The following is an 18,224-nucleotide window of genomic DNA, read 5'->3' as shown; positions in this document are numbered from 1 at the left end:
AAAGACAAAGGTTAAAGTCCTTAAAAGGAAAAAAAAGATAGTAGTTAGGTGTGGTGGCATACATCTTTAATCCCAACACTTGGAAGGCAGAGGCAGACAGACCTGTGAGTTCAAGGTGTGTATACACCCTTATTCCTAGCACTTGGGAGGCAGAGGCAGGCAGATCTCTGTGAGTTCCAGGACAGCCAAATATACACAGAGAAACTCTGTCTCAAAAAGCCAAAACTATTAAATTAAATTAAAAAATAAATAAAATAAATAGAGGTTAAAATAAAGCCACATAAAGATGAAAAATACACAGAGTCTGGATACTGTATGTCATATGTTCTCTTTGAATTGTTTGAATGCTGAGGAAGAAGCAATAGCTGCTAAAAGATATTTGATTATAAATGCTGCTAAATTAATCCAAGATAGGTATTTTAAAAATACCTTGACTTCAAAGTTGAAGTCAAAAGGTATATTACTTTGGAGAAGAGGTTTTGTTTTTGTTTCCACAGGAAATGAGAGGTTGTAGATTCATTCTGGGTTTAAAAAAAAAATCAGGTTTGATCAAGGAAGACCACCTGAGAAATCTCTGGTAGGAGCGGATGGCTCAGATGTCTGAGTTATACATCCAGAACAGATTCAAGACTGCTGCCTGAGATGATCAAGTCTCACAGGATACTACAGTCAGGCCTTGATCATAATTCTAATTTTTTTTAGGTCCCCAAAAGATTATGAGCACCCCCAGCCAGCAGGAAGTAGCCTGAAAAACTATGCCTACATTCCCAAAAAAATGGACTATGGATATTTTCCTTTGTTTAGAATGTTGTTTACAAGTTGTTATGGATAATGATCAAGAGAAAAGCTAAACAAAGGATATTAGATTCAAAGTTCTTGTTCCTTAAAAAGGGGGGGGGGAGGAAGTGCTATGGGACAATAGTTTATACACTGTCAAATGTATAAAATGCTGTTGGCCAGTAGCCAGGCAGGAAGTATAGGCGGGACAACCAAACAGGAAGTAGAGGTGGGTCAATAAGAACAGGAGAATTTTGGGAAGAAGGGAGTTCTAGCCTGCAGTTATGACCCAGCCACAGAAGAAGCAAAATGTGACTGCTTTGCCAAATAAGGTACGGCACCACGTGGCTAACATAGACAAGTATAATGGGCAAGTATAAGTTATAAGAGTTAATAAGAAGCCTAAGCTACTAGGTCTATCAGTTTATAACTAATGTAGACCTCTGTGTGATTTCTTTGGGACGTAATGACTGTGGGAACTGGGAAGGACAGAAAACTCAGACAAAACACACACACACCAACAATACTGGCATCAAGTTAGACAGTTTTGACTTACACAAAGTCAAAATCTACTGTTTAGGGAGGAGAACCTTAATGTTACCAGTAATGACTATTCCCTCTGAGTAAGAGAGTCTTTTCAAAGACTGTAGTAAACAGGGAAGCTAGAGTCAAAGTCAAGTCCCACACTCCACCCCACACCATCAGACTATTCTTTCATTCCATTTTTTTTTTGTCTCTGATAACAAGACTATGAATTATCCCACTTAGTTGCTACTGATTCATCCTCTGTGAAATTTCATGGCATCCATGATGATCCAGTCATGACTTGCTGGGTATTACTTTACTGTATCCAGGCTGATGGCCTGTCACCTACACAGACTGTGTGGTCAGATGTACTGCTTCTAAGTTTCCTGAATGGAATCAATTCACCCCACATGCAGTCCAGATAGGTAGCCTTTCCTAGCCAACATCTCTCATAGACAATCTGTGCACCACTGCTCTGGGACAAAGAATGGACTCTAGAATATCAGGAAACATGATGCATTTCACAAACTCGGATGCAACTTGTTTGACCCACAGAGGCTCCATCTGCCTTTTTAGTTCAATCATAGGCTTAGAAAACACGAGCAACTTGGCCCTTGACTTGGCTGTCCTTTGAGATGGGAAAAATGAACTTGTTTTTAATATGCCTTGAAAATATTTTATCACCAAAGTATGTGAACAAGTGTCTAGAAGATGCCAAACATCTTAGGGCCGGTTTGTGGCACTTATTCCAGAATATTTCTGAAGGAGGAAGGAAGGACAAGCAGAGCCTATGGGCAGTCCCATATGGTTTTTACAGGAATCCAAGATGCATGGTGCTTGCTACTTATTAAGTACTCTACAAATATTGTTGAGCAAACATATAATTAAATAACAACAACACAACACCTATAATAAGTAAAATGTCAACAAGATTAGATGGACTTTTTCACAAATCTTGGTAATAACTACAGCTCATTCTCTGACATTTGAAGACACTAGTAAGGAAAGCTTTGGTACCAGAAGGTCTTGTCTTTCAAGTGAAGTCTCTATTATTTCTTACATAAGTGACAGTAGTTCAGTCTTAACCTCTCTGAACTTCAGTTTCCTCCCATATAAGAAAGAGTCAATAAATTATAGCTCAATTTTGAAATCCTACAGTGGTGTTTAGAAAGGACTCACCACACACATTTTCCATAGATGGTGAGTGCTAATACGAAAGGCAGTACTGACCCTCACCTGCAAGTTAATCCTTCTGTTCCCAAATGGAAGGCTTTCCAGGGTGGGCAAAACTCAGAAATGCTATCAGCTAAGGTAGGCAACATTCTCATTCTCATGTTCAAAGTCAAAGGAATGGCACAGATCTAAAGGAACCAGCAGCACATGTTTTTAAATATTCATAAGGGCTGGAAATGTCTTACTCCTTTCGTTTTCTCTGCCATCTGCTTTTGTTTCTTTTCTTTTCATTCTTATGCCACAGCTGCAAATGAAAACAACCATACAATAACTCAAGTTAAATACAAAAGTCAAAATAAAAACAATCTCATGGGTAAAAGAGAAAATGAGTTATAAAGTTTGTCTCTTGAGGCAGCAAAAGCAAGAGAAATATTTGTTGTCAACTAGACCTTCCAGAAACTAAAACTCATATCCTGTGTGATGGTGACAAGAGCAATCACTCTAAGTGGCCCCTCTGTCATACCTGATAATTGTACTTGAGATTTACACAGTCACTCCTTAAAATAGGTAAACTGTACCCATTTTACAGAAAAAAGACAGTGTACATCAGAGGTTAAATAAAAGAAGACTGAGATTTGAATCCAGATCTGTGGAAGCTCAAATCCTAAGTATCTCTACTTTACTACCCTCTGTCAACATGAAGAAGGGACAGAACAAAATTAATTTGGAAAATATTTAAGGGAACCCATTTGTACTAAACTGACTCATTTAGATAATGAAAATTTGTGATTATAGTTCTAATTAAAGTTAACTCAGATAATTGGTTGTTGTATTTGTGCATGTACAATTAGACTCTTCCATATAATTGCAGGGTGTTCATCCTTTAAATTATTAACTGCACGCAAACTACAGCTCTGTTCTTCTAGCTTCTGTTCAACTAAAGCCTGCATATAGCTTCTGGGGTCCCAGGAGCCCACGGAGCATGACCTGTGATGCTCACAGCAGGGGTTAGGTTCAGCCCCATTTAACATGTCTTTGTCCAGAGGTCAATGAACATCTCATCTTCAAGTGCCATGTGACAGGCTTATGTGGCCAGCACGGTTGTCCTGAAAAATCCTAGCAGCATGTACCTGAAGAAAAACTGGCAGCAGTGGTCCTCATGTGTTAATTACACTTGTGAAGTCTATTATGCATAGAAAGGGCACCTGCTGGCAGTGAAAATGACTAGAATCCGCCCTTCCTGTGTGGTGAGCAAATTGAGAGTTCATTTCTACAGGAGATAATAGTTTTCAGATTCCACTTGTGTATCCCCTGCAAGGGGATGTACTTGACATTTAAATCATCTGCAGAAGAACAAACCTCCCTCAGATTTACATGTTGTGGGCTCCCAGCCCTTTGCTTAAAATGCTAGTTATCCCTGCTGGCTCCAGCCACCAAGGATTCAACTCAACTTGGTGACTTTCAAGTCAAGGATCTTAGACTAGAGTAATTAACACTGACTCAATTTTCATGACATTTTTACTTTCGGCCCAGAACAGTTACATCAGACTAAAATGATCAAGTTAAGCCTTGACTAGAGGGCCTGCCTTCTTCTCCTGTGGTCTTTTCATTTCATCACACTTATATCTTATGGTTACAAGCAGATGCCACTCCCCACTGGCCTGAAACCATCTTTGGTCAGATGTCATAAAGTTCTTTGTGAAAACCAAAGACTAGGAGAAAGACACATTGTACAAACATGGTGGGGGGGGGCTCATCACAAAGCTGGTTAGGCATCAGAAAATGAATGCAGAGCTCAACTGTGAGTTTGGGATGGCAGACTCAGCACCCTTCCTTGATAAGTCTTCTATTCCAAGTCTGAACTGCTAACATGCCTGTGGCTCAGCAGACTATGACACAATTCTTGAATGATGATATGAGAGATGACATTGGAAAGAGGACCTGGGACAGCCTTCAGGGAAAATCAGAAGGAAGAGAACAAAACAAACACTGCACAAACAAAACAGGAGAGACAGTGGTTACAATGAACAACTGGCTATGATAAATAACTTATTTTTTGTTGTTTTTTTTTAAAAGAAAGCATTCGATAATAAAAGTTCTATTTCATTATAGAAATAATAAAAACTGTACTAAAAGCAAGCTGAAGTAGTCTCTTCTCCATCACAAGTCATTGTTAAATATTTTGATGTTTCCAGATCTGAATGTTAGGATGTGTGTATGTACATATAGTTCTTGCTTATGACCATGAGACCAGAATCACATAAAACACAGTGTGAATCTGAGACAAGCTACTAAACCCTTTGGGGCCTTAGTTTACTGACCCATGAAGTAGTGCTGATAAAACCTGCTCTGTAGGGCTATGTAGGGCTATTGGGAGGATGGGATGAGGTCACAGAGGTAAGAGGGGGTCCAGTGACTGGGGCCTAGCAGACTTAACCACTGCTATCACAGAGACATTTTACTCTCTGTGATTTTGAATTATAAACTGCTGGATAGTGTGTGTGTGTGTGTGTGTGTGTGTGTGTGTGTGTGTGTATGTGTGTGTGTGTGTGCGCGCGCTTGAGGGTGTTGCTATACAACCCTTGGGGGACTTGGTACTTGATATGTAGCCCAAGCTAGCCTTGGATTTGAAGTAAACCTTCTGTTTCAGACTTCTAAGGACTAGGATTACATAGATGTGTGCTACTACACACAAGCTTATAGTTTTAAAACAGCTAATAATTTAGCAACAGAACTTTGTAAATAATGAAATTCTAAAGCTGAACTTTTTGGCAAGGGGGCTCTGTCAGTTCTCTGAGTGCTGCCATCCCTGAACTCCAAAGCCCATGCACTCCTATTGAAACATAGTATTAAGTACTGCAACCAGCTCCGTGTGGGATTGTAGGCTGCCTTTGAAAACACTCTGAGTTTCACTGTTGTGTGTGTGTGTGTGTGTTTGTGTGTGTGTGCGCGCGCACACACACACATGTGATGGGTAATGCGTCTCTCTCCATGTGGAAGTCAGAGGGAAAGGTCACATGTCTGGAAGAGGCTTGTGCCTGTGAGGCTGTCTGTTATACATGAAAGAGGGGTTCTCCATGCTAACTGTGCTGGGGGTCACTCTGTGAGGCTATCTCCTAACTTCCTCATGGTTTCCCAGGGGACAGGAAACACAGAATTTGCACAGAAGTGGGATGCTGAAGGAGTGTTGGGGTCTAAAAACACTCCTGAAGAAAGCAGGGGCCCCAAATAAGGTAAATCTATTACAAAGGCTTTATACCTCAATCCTTCTCTATTTAAAAACATACAAACCCCGCCTACCTGTTCTCCAAGGGATCAAAATGAAATCTAGACCCAGAGTATCTGGAAGGCATTTTTTAACAAGGAACAACTTCCAGAATACAGCAAAGTGTAAAAAGACATGGCAACACAATGTGGGCACAGTTCCTGATCAACCAAGAAACACTCTACAAGGTGCTTGAGAGATGGTTCAGCAGTAGAGCACTGGCTGCTCTTGCAAAGGACCTGTCCTCAATTACACAGTATCTACATGGTGGCTCACAACTATCTGTAACTCCAGTCTCAGAGGATCCAACACCCTCTTTTTCTGGCCTGGGCACTAGCATATATTCAGCCAAATATTCATACACAAATAATAAATAAATAAGAAAGATTTTTTTTTTAATTCCAGAGAAAGTGGGAAGTACTCTACAACACATGGGCACAGGAGACCACTTCCTACGTATTACTCCAGAAGCACAGACATGAAGGGCAACATTGAATAAATGGGACCTCCAGAAACTGAGAAGCTTCTGTAAAGCAAAGAACACTGTCACTAAGACAAAAAGGCAACCTACTGACTGGGAGAAGATCTTCACCAACCCCGCAACAGACAAAGGTCTGATCTCCAAAATATATAGAGAACTCAGGAAACGAGACTTTAAAATGCTAATTAACCCAATTAAAAAATGGGGCACTGAACTGAACAGAGAATTCTCAACAGAAGAAATTCAAATGACCAAAAGACACTTAAGGTCATGCTCAATCTCCTTAGCAATCAGGGAAATGCAAATAAAGACAACTTTGAGATACCATCTTACACCTGTCAGAATGGTTAAAATCAAAAACACCAATGATAGCCTTTGCTGGAGAGGATGTGGAGTGAGGGGTACACTCATCCATTACTGGTGGGAATGCAAACTTGTGCAACCACTTTGGAAAGCAGTGTGGCGGTTCCTCAGGAAATTCGGGATCAACCTACCCCTGGACCCAGCAATACCACTCTTGGGAATATACCCAAGAGATGCCCTATCATACAACAAAAGTATATTCTCAACTATGTTCATAGCAGTATTATTTGTAATAGCCAGAACCTGGAAACAACCTAGATGCCCTTCAATGGAAGAATGGATGAAGAAAGTATGGAATATATACATATTAGAGTACTACTCAGCGGTAAAAAACAATGACATGTTGAATTTTGCATGCAAATGGATGAAAATAGAAAACACTATCCTGAGTGAGGTAAGCCAGACCCAAAAAGATGAACATGGGATGTACTCACTGATAATTGGTTTCTAGCCATAAATAAAGGACATTGAGCCTATAATTCGTGATCCTAGAGAAGCTAAATAAGGTGAACCCAAGGAAAAACATATAGTTATCCTCCTGGATATTGGAAGTAGATAAGATTGCCTAGCAAAAATTGGGAACTTGGGGGTGGGTTGGAATGGGGGAAAGGGGAGATGGGGAGAGAAAAGTGAGAATGGGGAGAGCTTGGGGGAATGGGATGGTTAGGATAAAGGAAGGGTGGATATGGGAGCAGGAAAGTATATATCTTAATTAAGGGAGTCATTTTAGGGTTGGCAAGAGACTTGACTCTAGAAGGGTTCCCGGGGGTCCAGGGAGATGTCCCCAGCTAGTTCCTTGGGCAGCTGAGGAGAGGGAGCCTGAAATGGCCCGATCCTATAGCCATACTGATGAACATCTTGCATATCACATAGAACCTTCATCTGGTGATGGATGGAGATAGAGACAGAGACCCACATTGGAGCAATGGACTGAGCTCCCAAGGTCCAAATGAGGAGCAGAAGGAGGGAGAACACGAGCAAGGAAGTCAGGACCGCGAGGGGTGCGCCCACCCACTGTGACGGTGGGGCCGATCTAATGGGAGCTCACCAAGGCCAGCTGGACTGTGACTGAAAAAGCATGGGATAAAACTGGACTCTCTGAACATAGTGGACAATGAGGGCTGCTGAGAAGCCAAGGACAATGGCACAGGGTTTTGATCCTACTGCATGTACTGGCTTTGTGGGAGCCTAGCCTGTTTGGATGCTCACCTTCATAGACCTGGATGGAGGGGGGAGGACCTTGGACTTCCCACAGGGCAGGGAACCCTGACTGCTCTTTGGACTGGAGAGGGAGGGAGAGGGGAGTGGGTAGAGGGGGAGGGAAACGGGAGGCGGGGAGGAGGTGGAAATTTTTAATAATAAAAAAAAATTCCAGGGTGAAGGTGGTGGAGCACACCTTTAATCCCACTTCCAAGTCAGTTGATCTATAGAGTGCGTTCTAGGACAGCCAAGGCAAAACAGAGAAACTTTGTCTCCAACCCACACACCCCATCCCCACCAAAAAAGGGAAGCAATCATGTCCATCCTTTAATCCCAGCACTCAGGAGGCAGAGGCAGGAGGATCTCTCTGTGAGTTCAGGGCCAGCCTGTGCCAGCCTGCTCTACAGAGTGAGTTGCAGGATAGCCAAGGCTACACAGAGAAACCCTGTCTTTAAATACAAAAAACAAAACAAAACAACATCAACAAAAAAATCCCGAGGGGGACAACAATCTACAGTCTTCTAGAATTTACTCTTCTAAAATTTATACATCTAGTGCAGAACTGAGAGAAAGTATGACTGAGAAAACCCATCAGAACCAGAAAGATCACAATACAGAGAAAGAGGCAGCTCACTCAGCACTGTGCTCTTAGACATGTGGCTTCTTGGTGATGGAGGAAGGTCATTGGCTAATAAAGGAACTGCCTTGGCCCATTTTATTGGTTAGGAGATAGGTGGGAGGAGTAAACAGAACAGAATGCTGGGAGGAAGAGGAAGTGAGCTCAGACTCAACAGCTCTCCTCTGGGGAGCAGACACCTCAGAGAGACGCCATGCCCCGCTCCTGGGCAGACACAGGCCATGAAGATCCGATCCAGGATGGACATGGGCTAGAATCTTCCCGGTAAGCGCACCTAGGGGCGCAACACAGATGATTAGAAATGGGCTAAATTAATATGTGAGAATTAGCCTAGAAGAGGCTAGATAGAAATGGGCCAAGCAGTGATTAAATGAATACAGTTTGTGTGTAATTATTTCGGGGCATAAGCTAGCCAGGTGGCTGGGGTGCCAGGGACGCAGCCCCCTGCCACTCTTATTACAACATCTTGGGAAGAAGCTGAACCTAAAACATCCAAATTTGGGTGACCATAATACCTCTAAGCTTCTAAGCTTCTAGCACACAAGGTGCCTACCTAGGTGAGCCTTTTCAGAGAGGATTGAAAAAAAAAAAAAGCATCATGGTTGACTGACCTCCATCATCCTGAATCAATGGCCAATCTCAAAGTATCCGATCCTAAGAAGGGCTGTGGTCCCCCAAATAAAGCCTTTCTCTTGAAGCACCAATTTCTGGCAGATGCCAAGGGTACTATGAGCCCTTATCAACATCAACTAATACGAACTGTTCAAGACAACGCTTCTTAATACACTACACCAGAGAGAAATCATTCATAAGGAAAACAGATCCAAGATATCAAATAGAGCACCATCTTCAGCACACTCCTGGAGGCAGCGAGGGTGCTTTTGCAGGTATTGCGCCTCCCACAAGCCATCCAACCCTGTATGGTATGTCATCTCAGAAACAGAATTCTGTCTGAACAACTTCAACTTGCAGATAGAGAAGGAGAGTCTCAAACCAATGATGTGTGGATACAAGGCTTCTTTCCTTTCCTCCACTAACACATACCCAACAGTCAATTCCTGGAAGAAGAGATCAGCGGATTACATGACTGGGTGCGGTGACACATTGATAATCCTAGCACTCAGGAAGCTGAGGCAGGAAGACTGTTGTGAGCTTGAGGCTGGCTTAGGATATATAGTAAAATCCTGTCTCAAAAAAGAAAACAGTAAAATAAAACAAAGAAATTAACAAAAAGAAGTACGAGAAGGTCTGCAAAAAGGAAAAGGAGGGAAAACAAATTTAGAAGGCCAAAATTACATTTAAAAGCAAGTCGGCTGGGACATGCCAGGGTATTGCTGAAACCCAAGGGATCTTGAAGATCCCAATGGTTCTTGTTACCAGTTTCCAATGTGTATTAGTGGGAAAAAATATACAATTTCTTGGCACTTGGCTTCTCTACAGTGAGAAGTGCTAAAAATAACAGCTACTCTCTTGATCCCTTCAGAAAGTCATATCATAAAGCACTTTGTTGTCAAGTGCTCCAAACCCAGTAACATTTAGACTATTTTTTAACTTAGTGTTACCTGCTGCAGTTACAGGCTAAAGCCTTTACATTTACAGGTCATTCATGGAGAAGAAAGGGGAAGACAGGATTCTGGACAGCCTTACCAGCAGTAATCCAGCAGGTGTGGGGGCAGCACCGGTATGTAGACGTGTTGCCAGTACATGGGGTAGAGCATGGCCGCTGAGCCATGGATACAGGCAGTTAGCTGGAAAAGAGAGGAACAGAAAGTCAGATCTCACGGCAAAGTTGAGGGAGGTGCTGCCAAAATTAAGGACTCAAAGTCACAGCAAAAACAACTTCAAGTCAGATGTGCCCACTTCACCTCAATGCAATAGACTTTCTCTTCAAAATATACATTTCGTGCCTTGTTCCCTGATTAGCTAAGATGAGGCTTGGGTAGGGATGCAGCTCAGTGGTAGTGCTTGCCTAGTATGCCTGAGATTCAGGTCCAATCCCTAGGATCATTCCCCCGCCCCCCCAAAATGAAAATGAATGAATAAAAGACTTTAAAGTTCATGTACATTTAGAATGTAAATTTGAAAAAAATGAAGAATATGATAAAAGAATTAGTATTTTTTGAAAATTATTTAACATTTTAGGGTATCGGACATGTAAGCACTTATAGTTTCTTTTCTAATGAATCTAGAATGACTGTAAATATAATGCTTTCTCTTTTTATATTGACATTATCTGATACCACTTTCCTACATCCTTAAATCGTCTTAGGAATCACATCCTCTCACCATTTTCAGTGTATTCCTTATTCCCATTTTGCTGCTCTCTATCATGGAGTTACACACTTGCATTTGGATAGATGATTTCTGATGCAGATTCCAGAGCTAACTATGGCTTACAGACACAGTACCAAGGTACTCAGCAGGCAGAGGAATGTAATTGAGGATGTCTGTGCAAGTTTAACTGACAGGGCAGAGGCTCACGCTGCCTCACCGGGACTAAGCACGGTAGTCAGGTTTAAACCTACTTCCATTTCACTTTTATTTTTCACCCCTCTGATTAGCATGGAGGATGAATATTTTTTGTCATGTTTGCTTGACTCTATTTCTTAGGTAATAAGTCCTATTTCTTAAGCCTGTTCCTTTCTTTCCTGACTTTTAAAAGGAGAGCTAGTATCTTTTAAATTGATTTATAAGCAAAGACCGAGGACTTAGAAAGAACATCATTCGATGTGATGTTTTTGACAAGTTAATCTTCATTTTCTTCAAGTCTCTGAGAGAAGAGGTTTGAATGACTGCGTGGACAAGCCTTTTCTTTAGTGATGAGCACCACTCTTTGTCCAAAGAAATATCTCCAAAATTTCTACAAGCATCTAACTCCTAAATATGGTCTTTAGATCTGAGGTAAGAGTCTACTTCTTCAACCTAGTTGATCTATTGCGCCAGCATCCTTTGTGGGATTACCCTTTCCCACTTCTATCAACAAACTCCTGCATTGTGTTTCTTCTCTTTATTCTTTTCTTAAGAGCCAGAGATGACAGTACAAACAGTAACTGATAAAATTAAAAGTAGATAGGGAAAGATAGTAAAAAGCAATACAATCTCTGTAAAGTTCAATATGACAACCCTGTAGACCCAGTTACTAAGTGGAAACAGCCAACAATATATGTTTCTGTCTCTTTTGCCTTGTTTTTTTTTTTTTTTTTTTTTTTTTTTTTTTTTTTTTTTGGTTTCTAGGAAGCCTGTCACTATTGGTCTTTTTGGAAGCTTTTTTTGGAAGCTGGAAACTGGCCTTTGTTGACAGAGGGACATTTATGTGGTGAAAGAGTGACATGGCAATACCCAGTGAAAAGAATCCCAGAGGTTAGTAAAAACAACCAGTTTAAACTGGATATGTTGCTAATGCTTCACAGTTGTTAAAGCTGTGTATTGAAGCCAGGGTGCTATGTCCCTCACCCACTCTTTTCACTCATTCTTTAAGTCAGGTACATGTGCGGAGTAGATCCAGGGAGTGTGGACAGCTGGTCCCAGGCACCGAGGTCCCCAATCACCTGTGCTAGTCCATTCTGTCAGTTCTCTCATAGAGGTAGCTGCCACACATAAGACTGCTATGATCAGTTTCTCAAGGGTTTTAGAAGGACAAACATAGCTGGTGATGAGGAATGGAGGACAAATCTCCTTTACTTTGATGGCATCTGCAAGTCTGGCTGGGGGCTCACAACAGCCTTGAGCACCAGTTCTTTTGCTCATCTTTAACCAGTTGCCAGAGCATTCTTATTGATGTTGCTTGCCAGCCTCTAGGGCTCAGCTGGAACAGAATGCCTGTGCCAGTTCTGGTCTATCTGAGAAGGAGCATTTCAGCCAACCTCAGCTGCCTCCCAAGGTGGCACATCATTTGCAGAAGTAAAAGAATACAAAAAGTAAAAGCTATAAACCTCTTTCCTTCCTTCACACCATTCTACTCATCTCTCAAACCTGCTGGGGTTTGTTCTGTGAGCATTCTTCTCGCAGGCCTCTGAAGGAGCGCCTCTTTCCTCTCTGAAGTCTTACCTTGACTCTCTGTTACTAATTGAACTGGAATAGACTGAAGACCCCCTGGCTGTGAAGTACACGAAGTCCTCTTTTCCATCTCCACACTTGTCAACTGAATGCATCTAAGTGCTTGTCAATGCAGTGTGCACACTGAGTGAACTAAAAACAAATGACCTGACCTACAACATAAAGATAGCCTAGTAGGTTGGCTTACATAATAAGCATAGTCAACATTTCATTAGTTCCACAAACTCACATTCCAAAACAAGGACCAGCTTAGATACACAAATATATCACTTTCGGAAAAATTAAGCCATCTATCCAACTATCCATCCATCCATCCATCCATCCACCCACCTACTCCTGTGTCTATGCTGTAGTTCTATAGCACATTAAATAGATAAATTTAAAAACCAAAATTAATTTTATAAATATATAAGTGCTAAAAAAATCTATTTGGTACCAAGTAACAATATTATATAAATTTGTTTGTGATTGTCATGTTATTCACTAGGATGCTTTTGTTTGAGGTGGAACTTGATTTCCTGTTTCTTGTTTGCTTGAACTATTTTGAGCCAAATCTAATCTCCAGGCATCATTTTTACCATTACTCCTTAATCTCAAATAAATATACCAGATTAAATGATAAGATTTTTAAAACTTCATTAAAAACAAACAAAGCCAGAAGCTTTTAAGGTGCTCCATTAGAGAGTTTCTAAGGTCAAATCTCTACAATTTGGGTGAGACACATTCACCCATTTGATCAAGAAAACAAACAAATACCACTCTTGGGAATATACCCAAGAGATGCCCTATCATACAACAAAAGTATATGCTCAACTATGTTCATAGCAGCATTGTTTGTAATAGCCAGAACCTGAAAACAACCTAGATGCCCTTCAATGGAAGAATGGATGAAGAACGTATGGAATATATACATATTAGAGTACTACTCAGCAGTAAAAAACAATGAATTTTGCATGCAAATGGACAGAAATAGAAAACACTATCCTGAGTGAGGTAAGCCAGACCCAAAAAGAAGAACATGGGATGTACTCACTGATAATTGGTTTCTAGCCATAAATAAAGGACATTGAGCCTATAATTAGTGATCCTAGAGAAGCTAAATAAGAAGGTGAACCCAAAGAAAAACATATAGTCATCCTCCTGGATATTAACCTTCATCAGGCGATGAAAGGAGACAGAGACAGAGACCCACATTGGAGCACCGGACAGAAATCTCAAGGTCCAAATCAGGAGCAGAAGGAGAGAGAGCACGAGCAAGGAACTCAGGGCCATGAGGGGTGCACCCACACACTGAGACAATGGGGATGTTCTTTCGGGAACTCACCATGGCCAGATGGACTGGGTCTGAAAAAGCATGGGATAAAAACCGGACTCGCTGAACATAGCGGACAATGAGGACTGCTGAGAACTCAAGAACAATGGCACTGAATTTTGATCCTACTGCACGTACTGGCTTTGTGGGAGCCTAGGCTGTTTGGATGTTCACCTTACTAGACCTGGAAGGAGGTGGGAGGTCCTTGGACTCCCCACAGGGCAGGGAACCCTGACTGCTCTTTGGGGTGATGAGAGAGGGGGAGTTGATTGGGGGAGGGGGAGGGAAATGGGAGGCGGTGGCAGGGAGGAGACAGAAATCATAAATAAATAAATAAATAAATAAATAAATAAATAAATAGAAAACAAACAAAGTAAGAGGAGATTGTTTGGCTCTTTTCCAAAATACAAAGTGACACCCATTCTGTGTACCACTAAGAACAGTGGCTAAGATGACTGCAATGGGGACTCTGTTTATTTCCACTGATCCAGAAATGATATACAAAGTCCTATATAGTATCACATGTAGGAATCTGAAGGGCTACACTAATTCCCTAGAGAGTATAAAATCTTATGTAATGAAAGTGTACAATAAGGAACATAGTCAAAAAAGCGGTATTGTGAATATTTAATTAAAGTGCAAGTTGAAAAAAATGATTCTATCAAATATCTCACTTGGTAGAATAGATAGTATGTGTAAAATGTGCCCAAAGTCATTAGTCACAATGAATATTCATCATAAGCCAATTATCAATCCCATTTAATGACAACTCAAAAGATTTTGCCCTAAAGCAGCGGCACAAAACTACACAAATTATACAGTCAACAGTCAGTCGAGCCAGGACGTGGGTTGTAAAGTAAACCACTGGTGGGTGGTGGTGGCACTTTAGCAAATCCTTCCTCAATTAAAGGTGCACAAGGTCAGTTACATCTAAGAGCTTTGTATATGTCTCCATTATTTTCCTGTGAGGCTGGGAAAAGGAGAAACAATGATGTGGGTAGAACATGAATGGAGAATGATCAATGATATAGGTGAAAGAAATCACAAGACACCATTTGTATTCTTTTTTGCTTTCAGTTTAAGGTATTTCTCAGAGACAGTAGATAGACTGATGGTTAAAAAATAAGATTCCAATATTTCATCTGATCCCTACAGTAGCCTATAATATAGGATTAAAATTAAGACCCCATTCTAAAACAAAAATACCTGTAATACACGCAGCAGGCACTGGATTAGGGTGGAGGTCATGGGAAGCCATGGTCTAGAGATATGCTCAAGCAGTTACCCAGGCACACTCTATCACACTTCACAGACAGTTAAAGGTGAAATAACTCATCCAAGGTCACAAGGTGACAGAAGTGGGACTCTCACAGAGGTCCTGTGAGATGACAAACTCTATTTCCACATTACATACATTAAAACAAAAAAGCATTTTTTTTTGTGTGTGCCTACCTGGTGCCATTGCTGTAGAGAGGATTTACCTTACTGCTAGCTGACGAACTATATAGGGCAGAGTGCCAATAACAGGAAGTAATCATTCTTTCTTTCTTTAAAAAAAAAACGGGATGAAGAACAGACAAGTTTTATTACATGCCTGAGACATGGGAGTATTGGACTAAAAAAATCATCATTTGAAAAAAACCACACATCTGATCACTTCCTGGGGACTAGTTAGTTAACTAAAAAGTGTTATGGTTTCTTTAATGCTCAGGGAATTCTAGACAAGGAAGTAATAACTGCTAGTCACAGAAAGGTTTATAGGTTGGTCTGATCATACAGATCAGAAAGTCTTGCTTTCTGTCATGTTTCTTCTCATACACTTACAAGGAAGTCTTCCACTAACTGTCGTTTTGAGTTAAGCAAACTACTGCCTCTAGTGGGCCTTAATTTCCCCTGCGTGAAAAGTTAGATGCTGGCCTGCAAGATCCCTGTGCCCCTTAGAGCTTTGACTCTTAGAGGAACTTTCACCTTTTGCCATTAAAGATGTCCCTCCTCTGTCCATCTTGACTTTCTGCAACTGTACTGGCTAAGCAGAAGACAGCCAGCCAGGGTCCATTTTCAAAGTCTCTTTCTTACCTTTGCTGCCACAAGGATCCCCTCCTCACAACCTCTTGAACTAAGAAGTACCACCTTTTCATGCGGTGGAGAGCACAGCCTTCCTCCATCCTATCCCATCTCCCCTCAACACATGGAAGAGCTGAGAGGATGATAATAGAAGGATACCTAGAGCATGGCTCCAACTGCAGCTCCACAAAGACAGGGATCATATTAAAAGTGTTTCCTTATTTCCGCATTGCTGACACTGGGCAGGTGCTGGGTAAAGTGTTTGGGGAACATGAGAATGCCCTGGCTTAACGACAAGAAGAATGGTAGGCAGGGTCACCGACATCCGGCAAACTGCAGTCACTCAACAGATCACCACCAGAAACTGCACATTTCTGACAAAGTATTGAGACGCCAGGATCTAAAGACCGGCACAAGGGGATCAGATGGTTGCAATCATTCTTCACATCCTTGAACTGAGAATGTTAAACAATCAGACTGACACCTGCTTCACAGGGCTACAGGCATCTGGACTTCCCCTCTGTGCTTAAACAAAAACAAACTGATGAAATAGAGTAGAGAAAGAACCGCAGATCTGTAAATTTAAAGTCCATACATTCCAACAAGACTCATCCTAGGTGCAGAAGTTTACAGAATATTGTCTTGGGGAACTTATTAGCACTCTCTGCTTGAGAACTAGGCTCTTTACTTATAATCTTCCATAGTTGGCAGGAATAAATGATGCTGCGATTCAAACAGTGCTGTGATTTTTGTTTTTTTTTAATTATAAATTGTTCTCAAGAGGGAAATCCACTGTAGAATCAGCAAAAAGTTTTTGTGTACTCACCCCTAAATTATAGTTTAACTATGTTCCAATTGTATTGACTATATTCAGAGGGAAGAGCAAGCTTCTAAAGCCAAGCAGGCTTCCAATAGTTCAGACAGATGCTGAATGTGTGAAGAGAAGAGCAACCATGCCCTGCTTCTTAGAAGAGGAGATGCCATGTTCCTCTTCAGAGGATAAGGTGAGGAATCTTTCTTCAAGTGATTTCTCTTGCAGTCAGTGGAACTCAACTTAGCTTTCCTCCTCCTCCATTATCTTTAGGGGAGGAAAGCCAAAAACAAACAAATTCCAATGTGGTCAAGTGAGTCTAAGAACTCCAAAAGTTGAGAAGGAGCTTACTCAGGCATCTTACTTAATCCCTTCTCTTTCCATTTTCTTTTTAAAGCTACCTCCTAGCTAGAGTAATTAGAGCAAGCTATTAATCAGAGTAAAAAGCTTTCCTGCCAAGTTTTGACACTTCAAAACATCAAAGCAAATACAACTGCCAGACAAAAGTGTTAGCTACCTAAGCTGAGGCAGAAACTACAGCAAGGTAAGCTACATCAGAAGTCACAAGAGAGGAAAGCACTTCTTCTCATCTTTAAGGTGAAAAAGAAAATGGCAAAGTTGCATGATTAATAACAAACCATGTAAAGATGGACAGGAAGTGTGCAGCTGTGTCTCTATTCTGTGTCTGTGACAGTCATTGCTGAACAAGGAGATGTCTTCAGGATCCCTCCTAAGGTGCATCTGTCATTAGTGGATCAAAACTGGTACTCAGGAAAAAAATCATTTGTTCATCTCACTGAGTGTAAGTGGATTTATATTCACTTTCAAATCTCCTAAGATTATAGTCTATGTTTAATGAATGGATTTATACCTTTTTTTTTCTTTTTAAAGAAACCTAGCAAGCTAGGAATGGTAGTACACACCTTTAATCCCAGCACTTGGGAGGCAGAGACAGAGTTTGAGGCCAGCCTTGTTTATAGAGCAAGTTCCAGGACAACTAGGGCTAAACAGAGAAACCTTGTCTCAAAAAAACAAAAGAAACACAACTAAATTGAGAGCCATGAGTACCATCAATGGGGAAGAAGGAGAAACTGGGGTGGTGAATGCCTGATGTGGGATTCCCCTTTGTATGCTATGAATATGTTTTATTGCCACTGGTTAATAAAGAAGCTGTTTCGGCCTACAGCAGGGCAGATTATAGCCACGCTGGAGAAGATAGAGAGAATGGGCAGAGTTAAGGAGACACCATGTAGTTGCTGAGGTAGAAAGATACTGGGGAACATTTCAGGTAAGCCATAACTATGTGATGATGCACAGATTAATAGAAATGAGTTAATTTAAGGTGTAAGAGTTAGTTAATAAGAAGCCCGAGCTAATATGCCAAACAGTGTTGTAATTAATATAGTTTCTGTGTGATTATTTAGATCTGGTCACTGGGAAATGAATGAGCAGTCTCTGTTCTCGAAAATGCTTAACCTTGCATGAACAGATGAAAAGACTCCCTAACAGAGCAAATTTCAAATTCAACCTTAGGAAGTGAGAGCACACTCAGAAAGACTA

The 18,224-nt window shown here is 41.1% G+C and overlaps 1 protein-coding gene across 9 annotated transcripts in view; it reads right to left on the bottom strand.

The window, feature by feature from the left end:
• The window catches only part of Dennd1a (DENN domain containing 1A), a 543,784-nt gene that overhangs the window by 218,045 nt on the left and 307,515 nt on the right, over window positions 1-18,224 (bottom strand). For all 9 annotated transcript variants that reach the window (XM_041675232.1, XM_041675224.1, XM_041675226.1 and 6 more), the window contains one exon: window positions 10,069-10,169. In XM_041675232.1, coding sequence (XP_041531166.1) covers window positions 10,069-10,169 — 101 coding nt within the window. The remainder of the gene's footprint in view (window positions 1-10,068; window positions 10,170-18,224) is intronic.

Source organism: Microtus oregoni, unplaced genomic scaffold (genome assembly GCF_018167655.1).
Source record: "Microtus oregoni isolate MIOR12 unplaced genomic scaffold, Mior012 000025F_ref0000491, whole genome shotgun sequence".
NCBI lineage: Eukaryota > Metazoa > Chordata > Mammalia > Rodentia > Cricetidae > Microtus > Microtus oregoni.
Note: the sequence above shows the minus strand (reverse complement) of the source record. Positions and strands in the feature narration are given on the sequence as shown.